The sequence below is a fragment of the Heterocephalus glaber genome, unplaced genomic scaffold, assembly GCF_053883595.1.
Source record: "Heterocephalus glaber isolate CG9 unplaced genomic scaffold, H.glaber_assembly_v1.0 deba00001444, whole genome shotgun sequence".
Lineage (NCBI taxonomy): Eukaryota > Metazoa > Chordata > Mammalia > Rodentia > Bathyergidae > Heterocephalus > Heterocephalus glaber.
Window position 1 is genome coordinate 17159348 of NW_028258297.1, and position 27042 is coordinate 17186389.

A 27042-nucleotide genomic window follows, 5' to 3' on the forward strand; every position below is an offset into this window, starting at 1 on the left:
GGGCATGGGAACCCTCTCTGGCCAGGCTTGGGTCCTGGCGCAGCCCTGGTTGAAGAGGGCCTTGCAGGACTCAGCCTCACCCAGTGCAGGAATGGGGAGCCCCCAGGAAAAAGGGCTCTTTCACAAAAGAAAAACGGATTTTTCCCAAAGAGAGGCAGGTGGGCCTCCTCCACCTGCAGGCAAGGGACTTGAGGAAGGGAAGCCTGGCAACAAGGGGGTGTGGCGAGGGTGCTGGGGTGGAGAAGCCCCCTGTGCCGAAGGCCCTGGGGGAAGCTGGCCTGGGGCCGGAAGTTGGCAGTGTGGCCAGAGCCTGGGCCCGGGGCGCCCTGGAGGCTGGGCTGTGAAGATAGGGCCCTCGCTTGCCCCCGAGGCGGGCTCCTCCGAAGGACGTCAGGGTGGAGTCGGCGTGAGCTGATTCACAGCTGGCACCGCTCAGCTGGGTCACACTCTCCCCTTCTCTCCCCGGACACCGTGCCGCGCAGGAGCCTCCGGTGAAGTGACCTCCTCTCCGGAAAAGGTGCCAGAGAAGAGAGAAGATGGCAGCGCAGTGGCTCCGGTAGGGCTCCTGTCTGGTTCGCAGTGCCCCTTCCCTGTCCCCCCACCCTGCACCCCAGACCCACAGCCTTGGCATCCCCAGAGTCCCCAGGTCTCTGCGGCGCTGTCCCCTGGGTCCTCGTTCATATCTCCCACAGAAACGAGCCTTCCACAAATCAGAGTTTTGTCTGTCTCATTACTGTGTCCTCAGCATGTAAAGCAGACACATACTAGGGGCTTTATCAAGGTTTTTTTTTGGCATGGGGGTTGTTGGGGATTGAACTCAGGGGTACTTATCACTGAACCATACCCTTAAGTTGATAAGGGGCCCAGGCTGGCCTCAAACTTGTGACCCTCCTGCCTTGGAGTAATTATCATTATAAGTGTGTGCCACCATGCCCAGCTCAATGAAAGTTTTTAAAAAGTTCTGTTTCTCACCATGCCGGGGTCCTTCCTGCCTCAGGGCCTTGGCGTGTGCTTCCTCTGATGAGGAAGGTTGAAGATAACATGGGGATGGCGCTGAGCGTGCTCTCTACAGGAAGAGGGCCATTGCTGCTGTCATTCTAGTTTGAGGGGCTGGACAGACCTTTCCCCAGCTTGTTCCTGTCACTCAGGGCTCAGCCCAGCTGTCCACCCCCCAGGGGCCTTCTCTGGCTGGGGCAGTGAGTCTGCCCCCCACCACCTCCCTCCAATCTTCTACCAGCCGCTGTCTGACACCCCAGCCCCGGACAGCGAGGTTGGAAAGCTCAACCGGGGTGCAGGCATGGTGGGGCTGGCTGCTCTGCTCAGGGCAGGGAAATCGGCCTGGACTTGCTCAGGGTTCATCTGGCCACACAGTGTAGCTCCCCAGGGTGCTGGGGCATCAGGACCGCCTCTCCTCTCCACCCCCTTCCTTCTGCCGACCCCGTGCTTCCTTGTGGTGTGGCGGCTGGGCCAGGGGAAAACAAGGCTGCCCGGAGGCCCTAACTGGCCAGGACGTGTCTTTCTTTCCTGTATGAAGCTCTTTACTGATTTCGTGGTTATCTTCTCCTCTCTGTAAGATAACGGGACTGGTAGATTGCTTGGGCCAGGAGAACACCTGCGTCAGGAGGCAGGTGGAAGTGTGGCCAAGGTGGACTTCCAGGCTGAAATGCTGGGGTCCTTTCTGTCCTGGCCTCAGCTGAATGGAGGAGCAGGGATTCTCTGCCTTCTGACATATACAGGCCTCTCCAGGCACCGGCCTCAGGGGTCCACCCTCCCCCTGCGGCCCCCAAGGTCATCCCCAGGACCCCGTGGGACCTTGTCCTTTCCCTCTGCTGTCCCCAGGTCAAGCACGTGGTTCCCCAGGACCTGCTGCAACTGGAAGGAGAGAAGAAGACTGTGATGAGGAAGATGATGGTGCGGAGCCTCAGGGGGGTCTGCAGCCCTGGGTGGGGAGCGGGTGGAAGTCCTGAGCCCACTGCTGATGAGACTGGGCAGACGTGAAAGGGCGGAGCACAGGGTGAGGCGCGATCTCCGGCACTGCCTTGGCCTCCCCTGCCCGAGGGGGCGTGGCCTCACTCTCGCAGGCTCACGAATGGTGCGATGAAGCCTGTGTCACTGGCTTGAGAGCACACAGACCCTAGGGAGCAGAGCCTTGTGCAGCTGGGAAAAGTGTTTTTGTTTTGTTTTGTTGTTTTTGGAGACAGGGTCTCTCTATGTCATCCAGGCTGGCCTTGAACTCACTGTGTAGCCCAGGCCGGCCTCGAACTCTGAGCAGTCCTCCTTGCCTCAGCCTCCCGAGTGCTGGGATTACAGGTGTGCACCACCATGCCCGGCCTCGGAGAGTTACCATTACTATTAAATGTAGTAAAACCTTTCCCCCTGGCCGAGAACTTGAGAGTTGCTAAATGCAGTTTCTTCTCAGATACCTACCAGAATGAGTTGAATAACCACTGAAGTTTACAAAATTGTACAGTATTTGGCCCTATGCCCCTTAAAGAGAAAGAAAACTGAGTACCTACTGTGTGTAGGTGCAGGCCCAACAGTGAGGAGGACTGGAAGAGGTGGGAGGGGGTACTGGTGATCAAACTCGGGACCTTGTGCTTTCGAGGCAGGAGAAGGAACCACTGAGCTAAATCCCCGGCCCCCTGGAAGAGGTTTTAAAGGAGCTGCCCAGAGAGTTTCCAGGCAGGAACCCCGTTCTCTTGCTCTGGGCTAGTTCACGGGTTCACAGACAGCTGCCGCCACAGGGCTGGGGTGGAACATTTCCTGAGGATTCCTCGGGGCTCCTGGGTTCGGGCAAGGGGTGTGTTTGGTGGCCTTGCCCGGATGGAGGGCCCCATGAGGAGGCCCCTGCCTCACTGTCCCCCTGTGGCCCTGTGCAGAGGCAGATCCAGGAGGAGCCGTTGGATTCACTCTCAACCTCCGTCCGCCAGCAGGCCATGGAGATGCTGACCCAGCTGAGGTGCCCACACCCTCCCACCCCTGTCTCCCGGGGCACCCCCCAGCCTCCGCTGGTGTCCACTGCCTTCATCACCAGGCACCTTGCCCTGTCTCCGCAGCCACATGAGGCCGGTGCTGGGTGTGCAGGACCGGGTACAGCTGGTGAGCACGTGCGTGCACAGCGTGTTCTCGCTGCCTTCGTTGCAGGCCATGCAGGAGCAGGACCAGGCCAAGGCCGAGGCCATCCAGGTGAGGGGCTGGGGCGGACCTCAGGCTGCCATGCACCTGCTCGAGGGCCTGCACATCAAGGGGGCCCAGAAAGCCGTTGCCCTACAGCTCTGTGGCCCGGGAAGACTCACCTAATCTCTCTGGGGCTTGGTGAAGAAGTGAACCCCTGCAATAGAGGCCCCTTCTGAGGGCCCTGCTGGTTTCCAGCAGCCCTGAGGCGTAGATGTCGCCCTGGTCAGAGGCAGTGGCTGGCCTGGAGGGCAGGCTGTGGACTGGATTTAGAGGAAGAGCAATGGACAGGGAGCTGAGGCAGGGAGCTGGAAGGCAGAGCCCAGAGGTCCTGTAAGAAAGCTCTTCACACCTCTCAGGCCGGACACGGAGTGGTGGAGGGGCCCTTAGCATGGGATGAGGGGAGAGCTAGGGTTGACTGGAGAGAATGAGGCAGGAGCGCTTTGGGCTCAAGGTGAGGGACATGCACGTATCCTTTCATTCCCCAGATATCAGCTGAGTTCTCCACACCAAATGCAGTGGCCTCACAGCAGGGCCTGGGGTGAGGGAGATGGATGTTAGCCAAGGACCGTTTGAATCAATGCAAAACCACACTAGGAGTCAGTGCTGCAAGCTAAGAGCCTGCAATGGGCACGTGGTAGAGGTAGGGTCAGGTTGTGACTGGAGCTGAGAGATTAAAGAAGAGCTAATGACCTGAGGGGGCAGGAGGAGGAGGAGGAGGAGTTCAGACAGAGCCAAGAAGCTGTGTGGAAGGGAGCAGACAGTGTGATGGCAAGGCTGGCAAGGACCAAGAACGGCAAGACAAGAACTCTGGGAAGTGAGGCCAGAGAGTAGGTGGGGGCCAAGCCAGCAGGCAGCGTAGGGCTCGAGTCCCTGCTGGTGCCCAGAGAGCAGGCCCTAAGGAAAGGCAGGAAATCCCCCACCGGGTGGCCAGAGCAGCAGCCCTCTTGCAGTACCTGGTCCTGCCAGCAGAGGGAAATGCTGCACAGCAGTCAGCAGCTCATGGGTGGGATAGAGGAGGTAGTTGGGAATGAGGTTTGCCTGGTGTGCTGTACACCAAGGGCCATCAGCTCTAGGGTGTGCAGACTCAGGAAGCCTGGACAGTAACCATCTGAGAGAGACCTTGGAGCCAGCGGCAGCAGGAGAGGAGACAAGGAGGAGAGGGTCTTCCTGGGGTAGCTCAGGCCCAGTGCCCAGCCTTCTGTGTGTGTCGTACCTGGCTCCATGAAGCCATCCCAGGACAGTGATGTGGCCGAAAGACGAGGACCCTCCCCAGGGGGAAGATGGCTCCATGAAGGGAAATGTAGGATCTGTTTGAGTCTAGGTGTTGCATTCCAAAGAATCAGATCACTTCCCCAGAGGAAAGATGGACCCTCTCCCTCCCGCAGCCCTTAGAGTCCTGGAGCATTTTCCCACTCATCTTCTCGTCATTCTTCATGACTTGAGAATTCCTTGCTGTGTGACCACAGAGAAGTATCTTCTAAATCAGGGCTTCCCAACCTCTGGGCTGTGGCCTGGGACTGGTCCATAGTTTGTTAGGAACTGACCACACGGCAGGAGGGGACTAGCAGGAAAACCAGCTGCTTTAGTTACTTTTCTTGTAGCTGGGACAAAATGCTGGGCACCCAAAGTTAAAGGAGAAAAGGTTTATGTAGCTCACAGTTTGTACAGGTTTCAGTTCAAAGCTGGGTCCAAGTCAGGGTGGCACGGCAGAGGGGTGTCACGAGGAAAAACAGTTCATGGTGGGCAGAAGGTAGCAAAGCAACAAGGGACAGACAACCACAGCTCTTTTTGTCCCTTATATCTTATCCAGGCTGCTTAGGGCAGGTAGCGCTTACACCCTTAATCTTAGTGCCTTGATCTTAGCATTGTATTAAGAATTAATTTTACCATCACACACTAGATCCAAAAAGCCCCACCTATGACTGCATGAGGCTTTGGGAGGACATCTAGACACAGCCATGACACCAAGCAAGCCTCCTATGTGTTTACAGCCACTCCCCATAGCTCACATTCCCCCCTGAGCTCCACCTCCTGTCAGGTCAGTGGGGCACCAGATTCTCATAGGAGCTTGAGCCTCACTGTGAACTGCGCATGTGAAGGATCAAACTTGTGCACTCCTGTGAATTACCCCCTGCCAGCTCCATGGAAAACTTGTCTTCCATGTGGCAAAAAGAAAAAAAAAAAGCTTGCCAACTGCTATTCTAAATTGTACTATGGGAAAACCAATTTGATACAAAGTGACACGGATGTGCAAATCTTTGGATACTCATCCAGCCCCAGGCAGAGTCTCAGTGGAGTCCAGGTCTCTGCTTCCTTCCCCTTTAAGGTAAGAAGTGCAGAGATTACCAATTAGTTGGTGAGGAAACCCTGACCCCTGTTGGGGCAGTAATTTTCCCAGTGTCCATCACATCGGTGAGTGTCAGAGGAGGGGCCAGAGAATGCTCTGCTGGGTCCAAGTGTGGGTTCCTCCCTGACCCCACCAGGGGGCCCCTGGGACTGGCAGCGGCTCCTGGAGCCACTTAGCAGCTTGGTCCTCCTGTCCGCAGACGCTTTACCACCAGAGCCTGGAAGCCCTGCAGACCCTGCTCAATGCCCTCTTTATTGAAGATCCCACTCCTGCCGGACTCAAGAGCATCTTGGAGGTGCAGGGCTTGGAGGCTGGGGAGTGAGTGGCAGAGGGCAGAGGGAAACAGGAAAGGCTCAAGAGCAGTAGGAGCTGGGCCCAGAGGAGTGATGCGAGCTCAGGATGTCATCCAGTGCAGCACCCTTCTCCTGGCCTTGCAGGCCTGTCCCAACCTCCTGCCCCTACCTTTTCCCCACTTTCCACTGGTTGCTGTTGCCCCTGTGTTCTCTCTCTCCTTCCTCGGAACTCCTCCACTTTCCCTCTGGTCTATGAGTGTGGTTCGCATCTCTCCCTACACCACCAGGAGGCAGTGGCTGAGGGGAATCACCTTCAGGCCCTCTCTGGAAGCCTCCTGCAGATGGCTGCAGGCTGGCTGCCCACCCAGCAGCAGGGCTGAGCCTCACCTTTGTCTGCCAGCCCCTGGGGCCCTGGATGAACTCAGGGAAGGACCACGAGCGCGCTCGAGCTGTGCACAGCAGCGTCTCTCTGCTGAACCACATGCTCCTGAGCCTGCCTTTCTACGTGAGTGTCCTGTGGGATGGAGACTCGGGGTGGACTGCCTGGCTGTGCGCTGTGGAGCGTGGTAGACCCAGTAAGACTTGGTCCCTACGCTATGACAGATGTCCTCGGAGTTCCCAGCACTGGGGCTTCTGCTGGGGAGGCTCATCCTTCGTATTGGGGATCCTGACAAGGAGATTGGCTGGGAGGCTCTGGACGGCATCACCCTCCTCTACACCATCCTGGAGTTCCAAAAACGTAAGTGCCACCGAAGGGCCTAGAGCAAGGCATCCGGACCCAGACCGGGCTGGGCCACCCTGAGGCCCCAGAGGGAGATGGAGAGACAGCATGGCGGGGATAGGCACTGTGGGAAGTGGTGTGCAGTTCAGGTCCCTGAGGAAGCAGGGCAGAGGCTAGGCACAGGCCTGTTTCAGTGCATGAAGGCAGTTCTAGCTGAGCTTTTCCCTATCCCGCCAAGCTTGATTTGTGACCCATTTCCACTTCCCCACAGCACCATGTCCACCCAGGCCTGATGGCCCTCGTGTCTTATGGGCTTGTAGGGCAGTGTCATGTCTTGGTCACCACCGTGTTCCCATGTCAAGCCTGGGCCTGGTGGGGGGCAGGTTAGCTATTGAATGAGCAGGCAGAATAGGTCCTGTCTTAGAATCTGCTGCACCCAAGCCTGTGGGCGAGGAATGGCCCCAGCATCAGCTCCAGGGAGCTGGCAATAGCGCATATGTTGAGACCTGTGTCCAGCTGGCACTGCCCTCAAGGTGCATGGTGTCCACTGTCTCCTGTCTCCCTCCTTTGTAGTCCCAACTCTGCCCCAAATCCAGGGGACACTGGCCTATTGTTTAAACTCCCCTGGCTCTGGAGGCACAGTGACCTGTGTATGAGACCTGGCTGTGGCCCTTCCCAGCTGTGTGACCTCAGGAAGCACTTTGCTTGTGTAGGCCTAGATTCTCCATCTGTAAAAGAGCACAATCCACAAGCTTTGTGAAATACTAAAAGAGATCTTTTTAGAGAGTCTGCAGAGACCAGCTCGGTGCCACCCACCCTGGGCACCTGTCAGATAAAATTCTTTTTCCAGCCTCTTGGGATTGGTCTGGTGTCCCTACTCCTCTTCTTCCTGTTGTTCCTCCTCCTCCTCCTCCTCCTCCTCCTCCTCTTTCCCTTCCTCTCCTTTTTTTTTTTCCTTTTGTTTTTGAGACAGGATCTTGCTAGGTACCCCGGGCTGCCCTTGAATTCATGGCGATCCTCTTGCCTCAGCCTCCCAAGAGCTGGGATTACAGGCGTGTGTCACCTTGCAAGGCCTTTTTAGTTTTTTGAGATGGGTCTCACTACGTAGTTCAGGCTGCTCTTGAACTCACTGTGTAGCCCAGGCTGACCTCAAAGTCTTGATCCTCCTGCCTCAGCCTCCCAAGTGCTGGGATTAGAGTCAATACTCTTCTCGATCTCAGGCTCTGGGGCACAGATTTGGTCCCTGGGAGCTTTTCCCAACTGATCAAGCACCATCATGCTTTCAAAGTGATGAATGGAGGTTAAGCCATGTTAATGAGCAGCCTTATGGGCAGGAACAGCATAGACCAAATTAAGGTTGCTGGATTTAGCTAAGAATAGAGGGCACCCAGTTAAATCTGCACTTGATCTTAGCCAAAAGGCCGAGAAGCGATTCACCCAGTTAAATCTGAATTTCAGATATATTTTGAATTTCTTATATTTTATCTGGGAGCTGTGGGTCAAGCCCACGCTGCTAGAGTCTCCAGGAGGAAAGCAATTTATCCAGGCCACTTAACTGTAAGAGCATGGTATGGGAACCAGGTCTGCCTGACACCTGATTACAAGTTCCTGCTCTCCACAGGCAGGCACGTGTGCACCCAAGTCCCTTTCTGGTGTCTGTGTCTTTCATAGCTCTCAGGCATCTTGGAAGCACCCAGGCCCGGGGAAGAGTGAGGGGCCCGGAAGTGGGCCTGGAATGCGCTTCCAACAACAGGAAGTACGGAGCCACTGTGGGCAGGCAGGATCTGGGGACGCTGCAGGGAGAAAGGAGATTTGGGGACCAGTCCTCTCTTGGTGGGGCTCACTTCACCTTGTCAGGAGACAGGCCGTGGCCAGAAATAAACAAGTGACATATAGAGACTGTCAGAAGATAAGCACTAAAGGAAAAAAGTAGAAGAGGGGATGGGGACTGCAAAGGGGCCCAGCTAGGGTATGGCCCTGGCATAAAGCACTCACTGCACCTCAGTAAGGCCCTGGTTTCAAGCCCCAGCACAGCAAATAATAAAATGTAAAACAGTACTGTCCACCAGAATGGCAAAACTGTGATGACGATAAAGGCCTGGGCCGGTGAGTGTGGTGACAGGCGCCTCAGACACTGCCCCAGGAACTAATCAGCTCCACTGTGGAAAATGGGTTGGCAGTGTCTCTGGGAGCTGCCCCAGTGTCTACCCCGTGAGCCGGCCATTTCTCTCCTGGGCTCGTCCCTCACCAGCATGCAGATGGATTCACAAGGGACATGCCTTAGATGTGCTCACCAGGACAGATCTGTAACCCAAAGTCCCTTTGTACCCTGGAGAATCACATAGCCTGGTGGCACACACCTGTAATCCCAGCACTCCAAGAGGCCGAGGCAGGAGGATTACAAGTCTGAGACCAGCCTGAACAGCTTAGCGACTTAGTGCGACCCTGTCTTAAAATTATAAAAAAAGTTTTAAGATGGCTAGGGATGTAGCTCAGTGTGATAGCAATGAGGATGAGGGAGAGAACTAATGCTATGGGCTGCAGCATTAGTAGATCCCACTCATGTAATGCTGGGTGAGAGGAACCAGATGCTGCAGATCACGTTATGAGCCCATTTATACAAAGGGCTCTCCCTAGGGCTTTAGAAATCAGTGGTTGCCTGGGTGCAGCAGGAGATGGTCCCAAGAGGGGTTCGGGAAGGGGTTCTGATCAGCTTCTGTGTCTTTTTATTTTTGGTACCGGGGATCGAACTCGGGTCCTTGTGCTTGTGCAGCAGGCAGCGAAACCACTGAGCTAAACCCCCGGCCCCCAGGTTCTGTTTCTTGACCTAGGTGTGTTCACCATGTGACAATCAATCCAGCTGCTTTTGTAGGAATCGGGGACTTCCTGCCTTTTCGCTCAAAAGAATTCAAAGCAGCAGGCTGGTAACGCCTCACCAGAAGGCTCTTCTCTTGCAGGAGCCAGAGATAAGGAAGAGACCAACAAGAAGGAGCTGTATGAGAGCAACAAGCGCTTCCTGGGGCCCCACAACCCTGTCAACCCACGCCAGAACATCTTGCGTGTGATTTCGGTGACCGCAGGAACAGCTGCCGCTCAGCAGCTGGCCTCCCTGGGCGGGGAGGGAGGCGGGGCAGCGCCACCAGCCCCCTGCTCCCCCACCAGCTCTCCGACTGGCCCCGCCCTTTGGGAGAGGCCTTTCCTCCCCACAGGAGCTGTCCGCAGCCGCTGCCTCCTGTGTACAGCCCGTGGGCCATGCCTCCCTTCTCCGTGATGCGTGCCTCCCAGTCCTGGGTACAGGGACCTTGCTGCCCCTCGTCTTGTGGCTCCTCCCTCGGGGACTCAATGTTCATGGATGAGGGCGTGTGTGTGGCCCTCCCCCCTGGCTCCTACCCACGGCTGCGGCTGTGGCCATGTCCCGTGTGTGGCCCAGGACTGCCCATCCACGTGGAGACCTCCGTGTCTGTCTGTGTTCCAGATTTTTGGAGACTTCTTGGGCCCCCAGCAGGTGAAGGACCTGCTGCTGGCAGCCGTGGAAGGGCTGAGTGGCGGCGTGGAGGCTCAGGGGAAGGACTCCGGGGAGACGATGCAGCTGCCCTCAGAGGTCATGCTCAACTCCGTGCTGAGGTGGTACCACCTCAGAACACTGGTGGTGGTAAGGCGGGGCACCAGCTGCTCTCCCGGGCAGCCCTGAGAACTCAGCTGAGTTGGGGGCGGGCAGAGAAGAGGAACCCCTCACTCCCAAGAGCAGCACCCCTGTGCCTGCCCTGGCCCTCTCTCCTACCCGGTCCTCTCTCCTACCTCCACCTTCCTTCCTTCTCCTACCTTCGGCTTCTCCAATGAGCCCTCCTTCTGTCTGCTCCCGGCTGCCACCAGATCCCAGAAATCATGCAGGGCATCTACGTGCAGCTGAGCCACATCCAGGAGCCACGTGCCCGAGAGGTGGCCCTGCTTCCCGTCTCCTTCCTGGCCAGGTCCTTCATGACTGAGGTCGTGGTGGCCCTGCTCAAGTGTCCCCTGCCCCTGAACAGGTATGGAGTAAGGAGGTTCCCAGCCCCCACTCCTCAGAGGATCAGAACAGCCCCTGTCCTCCTGCCCTCCCTGGGAGCCCCTGTTCCGTGACCTTGGTTCCTGTGGTGACCGCTAGAGCCCTCCCAAGCACTGCTGGGTGTCTGCAGCCCCATTTTACAGATGAGGAAACTGAGGCTGAGGGGAAGTTTCTTGCTTAGGGGCCCACAGAACTATCACTAGGAAGAGGATCTAGCTCAGGCCTGATGGATTCCAAGCGGAGAGCTCTTTAATGATGCCACGGAATGAGCCCTGTGTCCCAGCCCTGACTCACTCAGTCTCCGGCATCACATGGTCTTGACATTCTGCTTGCCCTCTCTGGGCCTCAGCTTCCCCCCACAGGCAAAGGGAGGAAGGAATCCCTGTGTTCACACCCAGAGGGCAGTGAGATGAAGTAATGCAGCCAGCTTCGCTGAGCACCCGCTCCAGCCTTTGGCTGTGCCTGGGATGCCTGCAGCCAAGGGGTCCAGTCTGCTGGCCTTAGCCGCTCAGCCCCGAAACGCTTCCACTCCTCTTTGGGTGAATAAAAGAAGGCAGTGGCAATCTACACCTTAGGACGGTTGTTTGGAGTAAATGGGAAAGAAGCTGACAGAGGTGTGATGTGGTGTGTGCTCTGGTGAGGGGACTTAGGGCCATTCACAGAAGCTGAGGAGACTGGCAGGCTCAGGAGGACCCAGCCCCATGTCCCTTCCTCCCGCCAGAAGGCTTTATCTCTGCTTTCCTCCAGGGAGGAGCTTCTAGGGGCCACCAAACAGACTTGCAAGGCCATCAGGCCATACTTGATGTCCTAGTTGCCCAGGAGAGAGGCCAGGATGGAGGCGACCAGGCACCTGGCGCAGTGTCCAAGGAAGCACAGCTCCCAGGGCCAGGCCGCATTGTGAGCCTGCAGTGAGGGTCTCCTCACACTTGCACCTTTTCCTTACCCTCATCTTGGGCCTGGGGCTCGGAGCTGGCCTCTTGGGCCTCCCAGGTAAGCTCATTGCATGGGGAAGAGACCCATGCTGTGGGCAACACAGGAGCCAGCCTAGCTTAAGTGGTGCAGGACTCGCAGGGCCCAGAGCCTCTCAGGCCAATCCCACAGGCTTCGCTTCCAGGGACCCTTTGGGGACAAGCTCTGTACAAGCCTCTGCCTCCTGGAAGTGCTACAGCACTGCCATCCATCCCTTCAGTTAATTGATAGTTCCAGGCCAGATTCGATTTACCAAGTGGTCATAGAGATGACCATTTTTACCATAAGCAGTGTTGCCTAGCAACATAGTTGACATACTGTCTTTATCGGGTTTCCATGGGAACAAAGCTAGACCAGGAGTGAAGGTTCAGATGCTCATGGAGAGGGGAGAAAGGTCTCTTACTTCTCAGCACACAGTCAGCTCCCCCGGCAGGAGCGCTGCAGGCTGCTGTCTGCCCTCGGATTTGCCTTCCAGGGGCCCGAGCGGAGCACCTTGTGTTCTGTGACTGAAGCCTTATCCAGGTGCCTGGGGCCTCCCCGGCCTCGGCTCTGCTCCTCAGCATGGAGGGACAACTACAGGCTTTGGAGACGTCAGGTCTGCCGCCTGTAGCTGTGTTGTCTCCAACAGGCGATTTCACCTCTCTTAAGCTTCCATTCTATATCTGTAACATGGTAGCAACCACACCCAGCTTGGGGGTCCTTGTGAGAATGTGGTGATCTAGAATGTCTGAATTCTTGTTCAAGTCCATATCCCCAGAGATTTTCCCAGTGCCTGGTGCAGGCCACGCTCGGTAACCTTTGCCAAAGTACTGTGGTGTGTCAGCACCGGGGTGGAGCCCGCAGGTGGGGTTTCCAGCACTGGCAGCCCGGGCTCTGGGAGGTTTCTGGACCGTCCTTGCTGGAGTGCCCGCAGATGCTGTCCCACTGGCTCTCACTTCCTCCAACCCCGAAACCATGTGGGGTAGGGACCTTGACCACCCGCCCCGCCCACAGCAATGGAGCCGAGATGTGGAGGGAGCTGATCCTGCGCAAGCCCAGCTGTGACGCCGGAGACCTCCTGGATCTGCTGCTGAGCACCCTGAAGGAGAAGCCAGTCACCGAGAAGGGCCAGGCCTCCACTGCGCCCCTGGTGGTGAGGACCCCCCCCCCCACCCCCCACCCCCCGCCTGCCAGTCCCCGCTGCTGCTCAGCTCCTGTCTCTGGGCTCTTGGCTTGGATCCACTGGGTGAAATGGCAGTGCCGCTGTGGGGAAGGCAAGCTGGGATGGTGGGAACAGAATGACTTTGGGGTTGTGCACCTTAGGTCCTGGGATGCTGTGTCACTGCTTTGGGAGATGGACAAGTGACCCCTCCTCGGAGGCCAGGCCCCGTCTGTACATCTGAGGATAGAAATGGTAATAATACCCAGCCGGGCGTGGTGGCATGCACCAGCAATCCCAGCGCTCTGAGGAGCTGAGGCGGGCCTAGGAGACTTAGCGACTTAGGGAGGCTGTGTCTTAAAATAAAAAATAAAAACAAAAAGGGTTGGGGATGTAGCTCAGGGTGAAGGCCTTGAGGTCAATCCCCAGTAACACACATACACACACACGAATATCTGTAATACCTACCCCATGGGTGGGTGACTCCGTCATTCATGTAGGTGACAGACTGGTTTGTGCTTCCTGATGCTTGGCTCTGGGCTTCGCCCTAGGACAGAAGGAGAAGGCACCCTGGCCCAGACATCCCCACATTCTGTCTGCCTGTGCTGTCCACGGGAAAGAGCCAGGACGCACTATAGCCAGCATCTGCCCTGCAGGCTGGGGGCCTTGGAACGTGCTTTGCCCTTCCACGCCCACCCACCCTTTCACCTGCAAAATGGGATCACCACACTGTCTGTGCACCTCAGAGGTGGGACAGGTCCCCTCACTAAGATCCCTCCAGGGTTGCATAAGATCCAAGCCTTGGGCAAAGCTAAGAGCCTGGCTGTGGTTATTCCTAGGACTGGGGCTCTAGTGTTGGGGGTCAGGGCCCGGAAGTAGTGGGTAAGATTAGCTTTCTCAGGCTGGCCAGAGAAGAGCAAAGTCCCAGGTCCAGACCGGCAGAGGCCGAGGTGTGGGCCTCAGCAGGAGTGCTGGGAAGGTGGCCCAGGTCATGCCACTGGACTCCCCTCTGTCCCCAGGCAGCCAGTGGCCTGTGTGAGCTCCTGTCCATCAACAGCTGCGCTGGGCATGTGAGGTACATCTACCCCCAACTGCTCCTGGCCCTGCTCATTCAGGTCCATTGCCACATCGGCCTCAAGTTGCCTGGCCATGGGGTTCCTCACAAGGACACCAAGAACCAAGGACAGCCTCCCGCCTTCGTACCTGTGCAGTAAGCTCTATCGTCTCCCTTGGCCCTGCTCCCTGGCAGTGTGTGTGTGTGTGGGGGGAGTGTGCCCAGCAAGGGCCCCTCCAACAGTCAGGTACTAGAAATGAGCTCTGGGATTAGGAGAGAAAACAGAAGCGTACTTTTTTATTAGAGTTGCTACTTCATGCAGGAACTACTTGTGGGCACCTGCTCTGTGTCCAGCATTGGACTTAGCACAGGATGGCTTGAGAAAATCAAGCTCCTTCAAGGAGCTCAGCGCCGAATGTCTTTCCTCCTTCTCCATCCATTTTATTTTTCAATATTGGTTGGAATAGGCCATATACGCACATGGGTAAACAAAACAAAACAAAACAAAATCTCAAGACATTAAAATCAAGTCTCTTTTCCTGCTCTGCTCCAGTTCCCTTCTCCAAACATGAGCAGGTTCTTTCCTGCCCTTCCAGGGCTGGCTGTGCAGGGATGACCACATTCGTGTCTGCAGCCCACCTCACATAGGCGCATAGCTTTTCACCTATCACACACTGTATCTTGGACACCAGCACACAGGGAGCTGCTCTGATAGCCGCGGGGCATCCCTATGTGTAGAATCCTGAAGGACAGTCATTTGTTTAGCTGGGCTCCTCCTCCTGCTGTAGGTGCTTCCCTGCCCTTTGCAATCACAGACAGTGCTGTAGGACATTCGCTTATATGTCGTTATGTACCCTTGCGATTGTATGTGTAGAGTGAGTTCCTGCAAAGGGAATGGGCCGCCGGAGGCCTTCTCCATCTGAACATTAAGGTGGAGCAGGAAGGAATACATTGGGGAACAAGGTCTAGACCACTGTTGTACTCAGGACTTGTAAGGGAATCGATTTACTACAGGACATAATTCATGGGATTATTTTGTAATATTCAACCAAGAAATCAAATGCAGAGGAGTGCAAGAGATCTAACTGCACACTAGAGACCCGAAGAATCCATCCAAGGGCCCGGATCCCACAGCAATATCCCTCACAAGTCCGGCTGAAGGTCTAGAGTCCAAGGCACTGTCCTCCATGAGTCCATCCAGTGGCCTGGAGCCCACGGCAGTGTCTCATGCTTGTCTGTGTTGAGGATCTGCACCTGGAAGGCCCAAAGGCCAGTGGTGGAAGCCAGAAAACCTGTGTTGGTGGGATGATTTGTGCCACCAGGCTGAAGGATCTATACTGGAGCCAGGAAGTGATGCTCAAGGTGAAGATCAGAGCTCCCCTGATGAGAACAGCAGCCATTCCCAGTGACAGTGAGGCCCTGAGCTCCTCCTCCAATGAGAACAGCCAAGTTCACATCAAGAAAACCATCCGCAGCAAGCTTCTCCAGGAAAATCAACAGCCCACGATCTTCCTCTCCAGTTCTCTCTTTATGCAATGGCAACAATCCTCTGGTGGGTCTTCCATGTCCAGACCATGCTGACTCATTTCAGCTGGGCGTCCTAGTTGACCATTAATTAATCTACCACAACCATTGAGTGGTGAGGGTAAAACAAAAAGTAACTCCTCCGCACCCAATTTGTACACCAATAGTGTACACCCACACCCTCACCATCACAGTGTATTATAAAATATTTATATCTTTGCCAATCTGAAGAGTTGCAAAGAAAAAAAGGAATTTTTCCATAGTTCTGGTCTGCAGTGTTCTTATTTAAATGAGGTTAAGTTTTAAATGTCATTTCTGTAACTCACTTTGGTGAATAAGCTGTTCTTGTCCCCTGCCCAGTTTTACATAGGACTTTTTTCCCCCCTGGCACCAGGGATTGAACTCAGAACCTTGTGCTTGCCAGGCAAGCGGGGTACCACTGAGCTACATCTCTGGCTTACATAGGACTTTTGGGGATTTTTCTTATTAATTTGTAAAAGCTCTTTATATGTTAATGGAATTAACTCTTTCTAATTGATATTCCAGTTTGTCACTTTACCTGCCATTATTTTATGGTCTCTTGCCATTAAGAAATTTTAAGTTTTTTTTTTTTTTTGGTACCGGGGATCGAACTTGGGTCCTTGCGCTTGCACAGCAGGCAGTGAAACCACTGAGCTAAATCCCCGGCCCAAGAAATTTAAGTTTTTACACAGCCAAACTGATGAGTGGGATCGAACTTGGGTCCTTGCGCTTGCACAGCAGGCAGTGAAACCACTGAGCTAAATCCCCGGCCCAAGAAATTTAAGTTTTTACACAGCCAAACTGATGAGTCTTTTCTTGTTTTACTCCCATCATGTATTAGGCTTAGGTGTACATGGAGGGGCAGCGGGCAGGCCGTTGTGTAGCTGGGCTTGAAGTCAGAAGATCTCAGATGCAAGTCCATCACTTGATGCTTTGTTCTTTGAGTAAACTAATTGAACCTCATGGTGGTGATTTCCTTGCTATGAAATGGGTGAATGGTTTCTGCCCCACAGAGGTGTTATGAGGACCAAATAGGATTACACCATCTGCCATCTGTGAAGTCCCACTCCCAATTCTGATTCCGCTCACATTCACAGGAGCTACTTGGAAAGCTGAGGGGCTCTGGAGGGAAACAGGAGGAAGACAAGGTGGTGCCACAGAAGGAAGAGGAGCAAGGAGTGGGGAGAGCGCCCCCTGTGGGTGGTGAAGGGCATGGGCTCCAGCAGGAGGATGCTCATCAGCTGAGGGTCACAGGAGGGGCTGGAGTGGAGCTTGAACAGCCCCCCAAAAAGATACATCCCCCTGGAACCTGTGGCCATGATGTTATTTGGAAGAAGGGTCTCTGCAGATGCCATTAATCTGAAATCTCCAGAGGAGCTCATCTGGTTAACCTAGGGCCCTGCAGCCAACACCGAGTGCCCTTCTGAGACGAGGAGAGATGCAAACATGGGAAGGAGGGTTCTGGAGGCACTGACCCAAGCAGAGAACTGCATCGGGTAAGGAAGGGCCACCCCTCAGAGATTCAGAGGGTGCACGCATGGCCCACACCTTGATTTCGAGCATCTGGCTCCTGAAGCTGAACGACTCCTTTCTGTCATTTGAAGCCACCCGGTAGTGACTTGCTACAGCAGCCACTGAACATTGCCTCCCTGGAGTGTGGCCTCAGCGTGGACAGTGGGCACTCCGGATCCCACTGTGAGATGGGACCCCTGGCAGGTGCCTGTCCATGCACACCATGTCCCATCCACCCTGAGGAGGGGCATGTGAGCGATGAGTGTGACAGTTAGCTCCCGGGACACCAGCCCTGACACATGGGGGGCTTGAAGGGGGCAGGGAGCCTGGCTAGACTCAGCCTCAGGGACGTGGCCTGGGGACTTGTCTTGCAACCTCCCATTCCTGGGCTCCGAGGCACCATGGGGCTTTCAGGCTGTACCTCAGGAGATCATTGTGTGCACAGCCTGGGAGGGCCTGGCCTGGCTGCCACTGACTGGAGTCCCCAAGTCAAGTCTCTGAGCACCAGGACTGCTCATGGGAAAGCAGCCACGTATGCCCCAGACATGGGGCTGGACCCGGAAGGGCGGGGATGCACACATGGGTGGCTCTTCTGCTTCAGCCGAAGGCGCTAGTGGTGGAGGAAAACCACCCTTCATCTCCAAAGACTAACCTGAGGTTCTCAGCTCCGGCATTCGCCAGTGTCGGGCTTTAAGGGGAGAAGAAGAGGATGGAAAAGAGAGGGTGCCGGGCCACACCTGGGCACCTACTGCCCCCTCCCTCCCTCCCTTCTTTGTAACCTTGAAGGAGACATTGCTGGCAGGGACTCTCCCAGCAGCACACATTTCAAAACTCAGAACCAAGGCTGAACAATGCCGAAGGCCTAGCCTCAGGAGAAGGACTGATTTTCACATGGGATGGCTCTTCCTTAAAAATGCAAACCCAGGGAAACTAAGAGCAAATTCTGTGGAATTACTGAGCTCTGAAGCACTCTGTTCTGATTTATGGGGACAGCAGCTCTTGGTATCAGCCATACAAGTGCAGCCTGGTGTTCTGGCTTATGTCTAAATGTTGCCCCAAAGCCTCATGTAGTCATAGGTGGGGCTTTTTCAGAGGTGGCTGGATCTAGAGTGTGACATTGGAATTGACTCATGGTGCAATGCTAGGCTCAAGGGCACTAGGATTAAGGGTGTGAGTTCTATCTACCCTGAATGCCCTGAGCAATGTATAAGGGATAGAAAGAGCTGTGGTCACTCTTGCTTGCTTTGCTACCTTCTGCCCATCACGAGCTGTGTCCCCTTTGCAATGCCTGTCTGCCATGCCATGCTGCCTTGGAGCCAGCTGATGATGGACTGAAACCTCTACAAACTGCAAGCTAAATAAACCTTTTCCCCCTTAACTTGTGGGTGTTGGATATTTTGTCTTAGCAATGAAAAAAGTAACACAGAATTTGGTGCTGAGAGTTGAGTTATTGCTATGACTGTACCTGACCATGTGCTTTAGGCTCTTGGAGCTGGCTTATGGGAAAGGAAAGAGTAAGGAAATTTTTGGAGATGCCAGCTGAAAAAGTAGAGCTGTAATGACTGAGGCTGTACTCAATGGGAGATTCTGGTGAGAGTTCAGGAGACCAGAATGCCGATAGAAAAGTTGCCAGTAAAGAACAGGTTTGGGAGGTTTCTGCTGGGAAAGAGGACTGGATTGGCTATTGGACTCCAGAACATGTGTGTTATGGCTAGGTAGAAAGTTTGCCTGCATTTTGCTTGTGTCCAGAGACTTTTCCTGAGGCTGATTGATCTTGCAGAAAAAATTTTAAGGCAGTCTAATGTTGAGGTGGTGTCAGGGCTACTGTTGGGGGCTTTTAGCCAGATTTATGTTGAGAATCAAGAGCAAACAGCCAGCAGAATGATTAAAAATATGAGTTTGGCCAGAAAGGAAGCTCCAATAAAGTTGTGGCTTGCAAAGATGGAACAGAGGAGAAATTGGTCACTGAAAAGACTAGGAAGGAAAAGCCAAGTATTTCAGAAGAACACAACAGAAAAGATGGCCTGAAGGCATTACACGAACTTGGTGGAGTCCATCCTTTGCAGCCTCAGAGTTGCAAAGGTGAAAGAATTAGCTTTGAGAAGAGAGCCCCAGAGCACCATGTTCCTGAATGGTGGCAGCCTAGCAGATTTATTCCTTGGCATTGGGTTTAGAGTGCTCAGTGATCCAGGCACTTGACACCTACAGCCAAAAGAAAAGGAAGCCCGGCTACTGCTCCAGCTGGTGGCAGACCTTGGCATCATCCACGTGGTACTGGCTTTAGGTGCATGCAGAATGGAAGAGTTGTGGAGTCAGGAAGGCTTCCACCCAGCTTTCAGAAGAAGGCCTGGGAGGCCAGGCAGTGTGCCCCTGAGAGGGCAGCGTGTGAAGCTGTGAGTGTGAAGCCAAAGGTGCAGTGGAGACCCCAGAAGTTTGGAGAAGCCAGGAATGTGGATCACTTGAGGAAAACTGCAAGAAGGGAGCAGAGGTGGCTCAAGAGAGACGCCATGGGAGCTAACACCACTGGAAATACCGTAGGGGCGGAGCCACCCAAGCGCTTTGGAATTTATGTCTTGGTACAGATTGCCTTGGATACTGCTGGATTTTGGACTTGCTTTGGACTTCCTTTGTATCCTCCTATTTGTATGTTTTGGAATGGTAATGTTTATCTCTAGCCATTGTATGTTGGAAGTGTTCAATATTCTTTTCATTTGTACAGGTAAGAATTTGCCTTGAATCCCAGAGGAGACTTGGGACTTGGACTTTCAGCAATGCTGAAACTGTTAGGACTTTGGGAACTCTTAGAGGTTGTATAAAGAAATACACATGATCAGTGGTTCCATCGCCTGCCTTGAAAGCGCAAGGACCCAAGTTCGATCCCTGGTACCAAAAATTTTTTTAAAAAAGAAATATACATGAGTCTTGGGGGTCCGGGGGCAGAATGCTATGTTTTGTGTTTAGATGCCCCCTAAAGCTTCATGCAGTCATAGGGGGGGCTATTTCAGAGGTGGCTGGATCTAGAGTGTGTGATGCTGGGATCAAGGGTATGTGATTACTAAATCAGTGCACTGATTGGTTTGGCACCACCCTAATCCTGGTAGCCTAGATAGAGTACAAAAAGGGAAGAAAGAAGCTGCTAAGAGCCCTTGCTTGTTTTGCTACCTTCTGCCATGAATTGTTTCTCCTCTGCAATGCCCCTCTGCCTGGAGCCAGCCAACTATGAACTGAAACCTCTACAAACTGTGAGCCAAATAAACCTCTCCTCCCTTAACTTTGGGCATCAGGTGTTTTGTCCCAGCAATGAGAAAAGTAACTGAGACACCTGGATTCTGCAGGCAAATGTTTAGGCTTCGGGGAAACTGTCGATGTAAATTTCATTCTATACATTGTCAGTTTTTATCTTATTTTATTTTACTTTTTGTCAGTTTTTATTTTAATAAAAGTTTATATATGCAGTCATGCTGTTAAGGCACTCAGAGGGCAGGTAGACCAAGGAAGAGAGTAACACTCAGAGAATGGAAAGGAAAGGCAGGTTTATTTGCTAACAGGCTCAGTGGAAGCCGCCTTCCAGAGTCTGAGCCCTGATTCTAAGTTTGTTTTCATTTTTATCTTGCTCTTCAGGCAAGGCAGGGAAGCAAGCAGAATTTTACAGAACCAGAACTCAGCACAGGGTTAAGGAGGTGCAGGGAGATGTTGCTTTTACAATTTATCTCTAAGACATAGGGACATATGGGCAGCTGTTGATTCAGCAGTTCATCTTTCGGGCACAGTGACCTTCGTGGGTCTAGTAGGAGGGGCAAGCCTTGAGACCATCAGCCTTGAGACCATCAGTCTCTGTCAAGCTTTGAGACTGTTAGTCTCTGCTTTGTCTTCTGTTTTTTCATTTCAAGGTACCCCATAATTTTTTTAAAAATCAGTACTGGGGACTGAAGTCAGTGCTTTCACACTGAGCTACGTCCCTGACTCTTTTCATTATTTTTCGAGACAGAGTCTTGCTAAGTCACAAAGTTGTCCATGCTGGGCTCAAATCTGTTACTCTCCTGCCTCAGCCTCCCAGAGTGCTGGGATTACAGGGGGGCCCAGCCCTCATAATGACTTTTGGTTGATGTCCAGCTATGACCATAGTCCTCTAGGATTACAATGGAGTTCAGATGTATAGGAGTCTAAACCAGCTAGGTTTGTGTGAGTACACACTGAGTGACCCTGGGTTTCTCAGGTCAGATCCCCGTCGTATACTGTCTTTAAACCATGAGTGCCTGTGTATGGAGGACAATACAGGAGAGTGTCAGTAGATGGCAGCCCCTCCCTGCTCCCTGGGGGCTCACTCAGGAGTTTAAGAAGCACAGAGGCCCGAGCCCCAGCCGGGCTGGTCCCCGGGGTGTGAAGGTTTCCTACCTTCTCCTGGCATCCAGTTTGGGAGTCACTCCTTCAGGGGCCTGAGGCAGGAAAGGACTTGGGCTGGACAGGAGTGAGCAGAGGGCCCTGTCCTGGCTCGGCCCTGGGCTTGCTGGGGAGTGGAGTCTGGGAGGCCAGCTCGGCCTCTTCCTCCAGGAACAGTGCTTAGGGGAAGAGGGGAAAAGCCCCATCTTCCCAGGACAGGGAGAGGAGTTTCACTTCTGTTTCCTCTCTTCTTCTCAAAGCGAATTATTTACAAAGAGCCAGGCTTAGGCAGAACTCCATATGAGGACTAGCGAGGTGGGGAGAAGCCTGTGGGGTGGCGCCAGAGCTGGGGCTCAGGGGTCTCAGTCTCTTCCCGCAGCTGGGTGGTGAAGGCGGTGAAGACCCTGCTGCTGAAGATAGGCTGCTCTTACGAGGCTGCATTCGTGGAGGCTGAGGGCGGCTGGGAGCTCCTGGAGCAGGCAGAGAGCCACCACCTCGGAGTGTCACTGCTGGCAAGGTGAGGCCTGGGACGCCTGGATAGAGGAGCCCCTCACTCCCTCTGTCACCTCTTCTCTGCAGCTGGGTGGCACTGCAGTCCTTGCAGGCGGGTGGGCAGCGTGGAGGGAGCAACGTCTCCTCCCCAGGGAGGGGAACTGAGGTTATCAAGGCTCTCCACAGCTGCAGAGCCTTTAGGTTATTTACAAAGTGCCTCTTTTTCCTGAACTATGGTATGAATCTCGTTCCCACGCTAAGAGAAACACACAGGTGCAACCAATAACCAGGAGGATGGCCCTGGGGACGTCTGTCTGCCCCCCAATCCCAACCACTTCCTAGCTTATCACCGAGGCAAAGTTACTTCCCCTGACCCTCCACTCCCCCTCAGAAGTATGAAAAGTCTGCATCCACCTTCCGAGGGGTGGGTAGGAATTAAAATATTTATGCCCCTGGCATACGCCAAGAGCGGGGTGCAGGCTTGCTTTTGTTGCCGGATGGTGACTGGAGCGGGGATTAATACACATTTTGCACCAGAGCAGCCAAGGTCCAGAGAGGGGTCACAATGCATGAAAGGTCACACAGCCAGGAAGTGGCAGAGCTGGAAAAGCCCAGCTGGACCAGGGCCAGGGATTTAGCTCAGTGGTGCCACCGCCTGCCTTGCAAGTACAAGATCCTGAGTTCGATCTTGAGTACCAGCTGGACCAGACCAGAGCTCTCCCTGCAGCCCCTCACAGCCTCCCTGGATCAGAAAGGGGTCCCTTGGTTTCAATCCTGCGACTCCTGCACCCTCCCTGGGTGTCTCAGAGTCAGCCGTGTTTACTGAGTGCTAACCACACTGTAGACACCACGCGAAGGGGTGTTATGCGCAAGGTCTCTTCTCGTCCTCACCATGAAATGGAACAGCCCAGGGTTATGGTCAAGAAAGCTGAGCCCCAAGGAGTTAAGAAGTGACCACCCCATGTCACAGAGCTGGTGCTAGGGTCAGGGTTTCGGTGCATGACAGCCACCTCCCTGGACTCTGCCTCATGGAGCAGTGTGACTGATCCTCATGCCCCAAGGCAGTCTAGAAGGCCCGCTGCCCCTGCCCTGAGTTTCTGCCTCAGTGAGTCAGGGCCAGGGCCCTGAGAGACATTTCCAGCAAGTCCCCAGGAGTGCCGATGCCGATGCCGGGGGACAGCTGTTGTGAGGATCCCTTGTTCAGGGCTCTGGCTCTGCCATTTCCCAGCTCTGTGATCTGGAGTACTCCGTGCTCAGCTTCTGTTTCCTCATCTGTGAAATGGAGGTAACAGCAGCAGTCGTTTGGAAGGGCAATGGCGAGGATGGAACGGAGCAGAGAGGCAAAAGTCTGGTTGGTTGCTCCCTGGTGCTCAGAGAACCAGCCCTCACTGCCTCTCTTCCTGTCTCTTCCTCCCAGTGTGGCCTGTGTCACCGAGGTCCTCAGCTTGTCCCTCTTACTGGCTTGCTGGGTAACCTCAGGCAAGTAACTTTCCCACCTTGAGCCTCAGTTTCCCAATCTATAAAAGGAGCTGTTAAACTAGATGGCCTCTGAGAACCACCCACGTGGAAAGCCTGGGCTCACAGGAACCCAAGCGGCCCAGGTATCCCACCCAGCAGGCCCCTGGGGCCGGAGGACCTGAGGGCCTGCACCTCCTCACCCCCAGGGCCATGGTGCGATACTCCTGCCAGGACCGGTGCCGCTTCCTCTACCTTCTCATCCCTCTCCTGGAGCACGGTGACGAGAAGCACAAGATGACTGCCACCGCCTTCTTCATGGAGGTATGACAGGGCCTCAGGTGTAAGGCAGAGCTCAGCTCATGTCCGAGGTCACTTCTGCGCCAACAGGGCTGCAGTTTACAAAGCCTTTCCAGGAGCAATGTTTTCCCCAGAACATGAGGCATAGGTCCCCCTCCCTGATCCCCCTTCTCTCCACCCCGCTTCCTCCTGTTCAGTTCTCCCCAGACCCTCCGAGGGCCTCCAGGCAAACAGCAACCTCTGCTGCCCCTCTGTGTGCCAGGCACCACAGGTGCACATTTGAATTTGACTCTACCCTGGCCAGAAGGAATTCTCCGTGTGTCCCCAGAAGACCAAGTGGCCCCCAGTTATAACCTGTGAGGGTTCTAAAAAGTGACTGTGATGAGAGAGCAGGTCAGAGAAGGGAGGAGGTGTCAGGGAGGGCTTCCCGGAAGAAGGCTGAGCAACTGCCGGAAGTGCTGGGGCTGGGTGGTGGAGGGGAGTCGGGAGTCCGGAGACGTTGGAGGTGACAGAGCTGGGAGGGAGAGACTCAGTAGTGGCGTTTGCTGAAGACTCTTGAGCACTTGCTCTCTTCCAGGGTTTACGATTACTGATTCACTTCATCCTCACAGTAACCCTGAGACTCAGACCAGATGGTGGCCCACTGTAAAGAAGAGACCCGAGGGGAAAAAAATAAAAAAAAAAAGGGACCTGAGGCACAGAGTTCAGCACCTTTCCCAGGGCCCAAGTGGCAGATCTAGGATTCCAACCCAGACTCTTGGGCTCTGGGACCTTCTCTGTCTCTGTCTCTTTTTAATTTATCCTCATTATGATAAAAATATATAGAATATAAGATTTGCCATTCTACCCTCTTAAGTGTCGAGTTTGGAGGCATTAAGTAGATTCCTATCCCTGCGCAACCCGTCTCCAGAACGATTTCACCTCCCGAAGCCCTGTTCCCATGGACCCTGACCCCGCCTCTCCTTCTCCCCCAGCCCTCAGGGACCTCTGTTCTACTTTCTGCCGCTGTTTGTGTGTTCTGGCTTCTTCGTGCAAGTGGCCCATTTGTGCTTGTGCTTGGCTATTTCACTATATCGTCAAGGCTGTGTAAGAAGTCCCTCCCTTTTGAAGGCTGTGGTGTGGTGGACGTCGTAAAGTCCACTCTGTACCGCCACACTCACCTGCCTTTTGTGACCTGACATTGTCATTCGGTGGGGGGGGGCAGGATATCTGTCACCAGGGCCTATAAGGGGGGCTCAGAGGCAGGAGGTTCACGCTGCCTGGACGGCACAAAGGACAAGGAAGGCTTCCTGTAGGAAGGAAGTTCTTGGCCTGTGTTTGACCTGGGCTGAGACAGGTGAGTCATTCCTGTCTGCTCCCACAGCTCCTCCAGATGAAGAAGGTGTGGCGGATCCCTGAGGTATACTCTCTGGGTCGGATGGTGGAAGGCCTGGGCCACCAAGACCCTGTCATGAAGGTGCTGTCCATCCGGGGCCTGATGATTCTGGCCCGCAGGTCGGAGAAGGTGAGTGGGGGATGGAGGAAATCCTGCCCAGGGAGGCCTCCGACTGGAGGGAGGCCAAGCTGGGCCACCACAGTCTTTCGGACACTGGTGGTTAGAATCAGAGCCCATCTCTGTCCAGCCTCCGTGATCCCATCTATGACACAGATCTGCCTTCACAGTCCCGATATATTTTATCCTTTTTTGAAGAGTTTCTAGTCCAGATTTTTCCCAGTGACCCTAAAGATGGATGTGTCGGGGGAGCAATGGTGGCAGTAATTATTCTTATTTTACAGATCAGGAAACTAAGGCCCCGGGCATTGGTTGGTGTACCCTTAGCATTTATAAATGTGCTTTGTTTTTTTCTGCCAGGCATTGTTTTGGCTCATGATTTGGCCAGGATGAAGGGACAGGACATAAACTCAGAAAGCCAGTTCACAATGTGGGCTATCATCCTTCCAGAGCTGGTGAAGGGGATAAGATGCCAAAGGGCCTCAAGGACCCAGGCCAGGCAGGAATCAGGGAGCCAGAGAGGGCCCCAGGCAGCAGCCAGAACTTGAGTGAGGGCCTTGTAGGCAGGAGGCCGTGCGCAGGCAAAGGCCTGCGGGTGGAAGTGGGGCCACCCTGCTCATCCTGGTGAATCCGGCTGGGCTCCTCCTCACTAGTCCATATAGGACTCCCCACTCCCAAGGGCTTCTGCCCCACAGATGGCCAAGGTGCAGGCCCTGTTGCCCTCCATGGTGAAGGCCCTGAAGAGCCTGGATGGGGTGCTGGTGATGGAGGCAGTCGACAGCCTCAAGACCATCTTCAAGGGGCAGGACCGGAAGCGGAGGGACAGCTCGGTCTATGTGGAGATGCTGCAGGTCCTGCTGCCGCACTTCAGTGATGTAAGGAATCCCACAGGGTGCTGGCATAGGGAGGGCAGAGCCAGCCCAGGAGGGGGCGCCCTGTTCCAAATGCCTCAGGTCTTTTCGCAATTGGTTCCTCCAGAGAAGATTCCTTACTCTAATTGACTCTTCTGGAGAGAGCTCTTCTCTTCTATGAAGTCTCTCCAGAAAAGATTAAAGCCGTTGGTCCCAGAAGAGGGGATATTTTTTTTTTACCAGTCCCCGCAGAGGGGAAATTTTCCCAGTTGCCACGAAGGCACCTTTTGGGTTAGTGGGGTCCCTGGCTGGGAAGAATGGAGGGTGCTCCAGACCTAGGCGTGGGTGAGGTGGCCCTGGCTGTCCTTTGCCTCCATGTGTTTGTACCTGGAAGCCCCCTCAGGATGAGGGCTGGGACAGCCATGGAGCAGCCTCCTGGAGCAGTGGCATGAGCTTCCGCTCTACCCCAGTCCAGAGAGGACGTGCGCTCCTCCTGCATCAACATGTACGGGAAGGTGGTCCAGAAGCTTCGGGGACCCTGCACCCAGGCCATGGAGGAGCAGCTGATCCACACGTTGGTGCCACTTCTGCTGACCATGCAGGAGGGCAGTGCCAAGGTGGGCCAGGTGAGTGTGCTCAGGCACTGGGCCCCCTGCCTGCCTTGGCCCTGGAAGCCAGGGCTTTATGGAAACCAGGTGAGGGTCACAAGCCACCCATGGGGGCAGTTATTTATGTCCTATCAGGTCTGTTTTCCAAAGACATCCACTTGAGGATTCCCCTTCGAAATGGCTAACTTCATGTGTACATTTTTGAAGCTGAGTTGATCTTCCAAAACCCAGTTTGACACACCTTTTGTTCTGGAATATGTTTGGGTCCTCCCAGAATTTCACAGCTCTGGTTTTCTCTTCCTGTTGGCCTCCAGAAGTGTGTGAAGACCCTGTTCCACTGTTCTTGCCTTATGGGTTGGGAGTTGCCCAAGACAGCTTTTAGCCGGAAGCCCTGGGACAACAGGCAGCAGGCAGTGGGCAAAATCTGCAAGTACCTGGTGAGTGGTTCCTTCTGAGTATATTGAGGCAAGGTCCCTCCTACCCCTTTCCTGCTTTTCACATCAGTATCCTGACGCAGTTTCCACTCCACAGTGGACACCTCTGATGGCCCACAGGCACTTCAAGCTGGTGTGTCCCTTTTGAACATACGGCCTTCCCTTTCACTTCTGCTCTGTCCCTCTGGGTCCTGAAGGCAGAAACCTAGAATCATCCTGGACTCCTTTT

The 27042-nt window shown here is 54.4% G+C and overlaps 1 protein-coding gene across 1 annotated transcript in view; it reads left to right on the forward strand.

The window, feature by feature from the left end:
• Window positions 1-27042, forward strand: part of LOC147827486 (maestro heat-like repeat-containing protein family member 7) — a 51875-nt gene that overhangs the window by 16771 nt on the left and 8062 nt on the right. Inside the window, exons 6-22 of the mRNA XM_087214044.1 lie at window positions 1861-1911; window positions 2880-2959; window positions 3057-3186; window positions 5724-5819; window positions 6218-6322; window positions 6421-6556; window positions 9496-9608; window positions 10014-10190; window positions 10412-10566; window positions 12546-12684; window positions 13710-13900; window positions 21561-21698; window positions 23338-23452; window positions 24792-24932; window positions 25616-25795; window positions 26242-26397; window positions 26694-26816. Coding sequence (XP_087070170.1) covers window positions 1861-1911; window positions 2880-2959; window positions 3057-3186; window positions 5724-5819; window positions 6218-6322; window positions 6421-6556; window positions 9496-9608; window positions 10014-10190; window positions 10412-10566; window positions 12546-12684; window positions 13710-13900; window positions 21561-21698; window positions 23338-23452; window positions 24792-24932; window positions 25616-25795; window positions 26242-26397; window positions 26694-26816 — 2226 coding nt within the window. The remainder of the gene's footprint in view (window positions 1-1860; window positions 1912-2879; window positions 2960-3056; window positions 3187-5723; window positions 5820-6217; window positions 6323-6420; window positions 6557-9495; window positions 9609-10013; window positions 10191-10411; window positions 10567-12545; window positions 12685-13709; window positions 13901-21560; window positions 21699-23337; window positions 23453-24791; window positions 24933-25615; window positions 25796-26241; window positions 26398-26693; window positions 26817-27042) is intronic.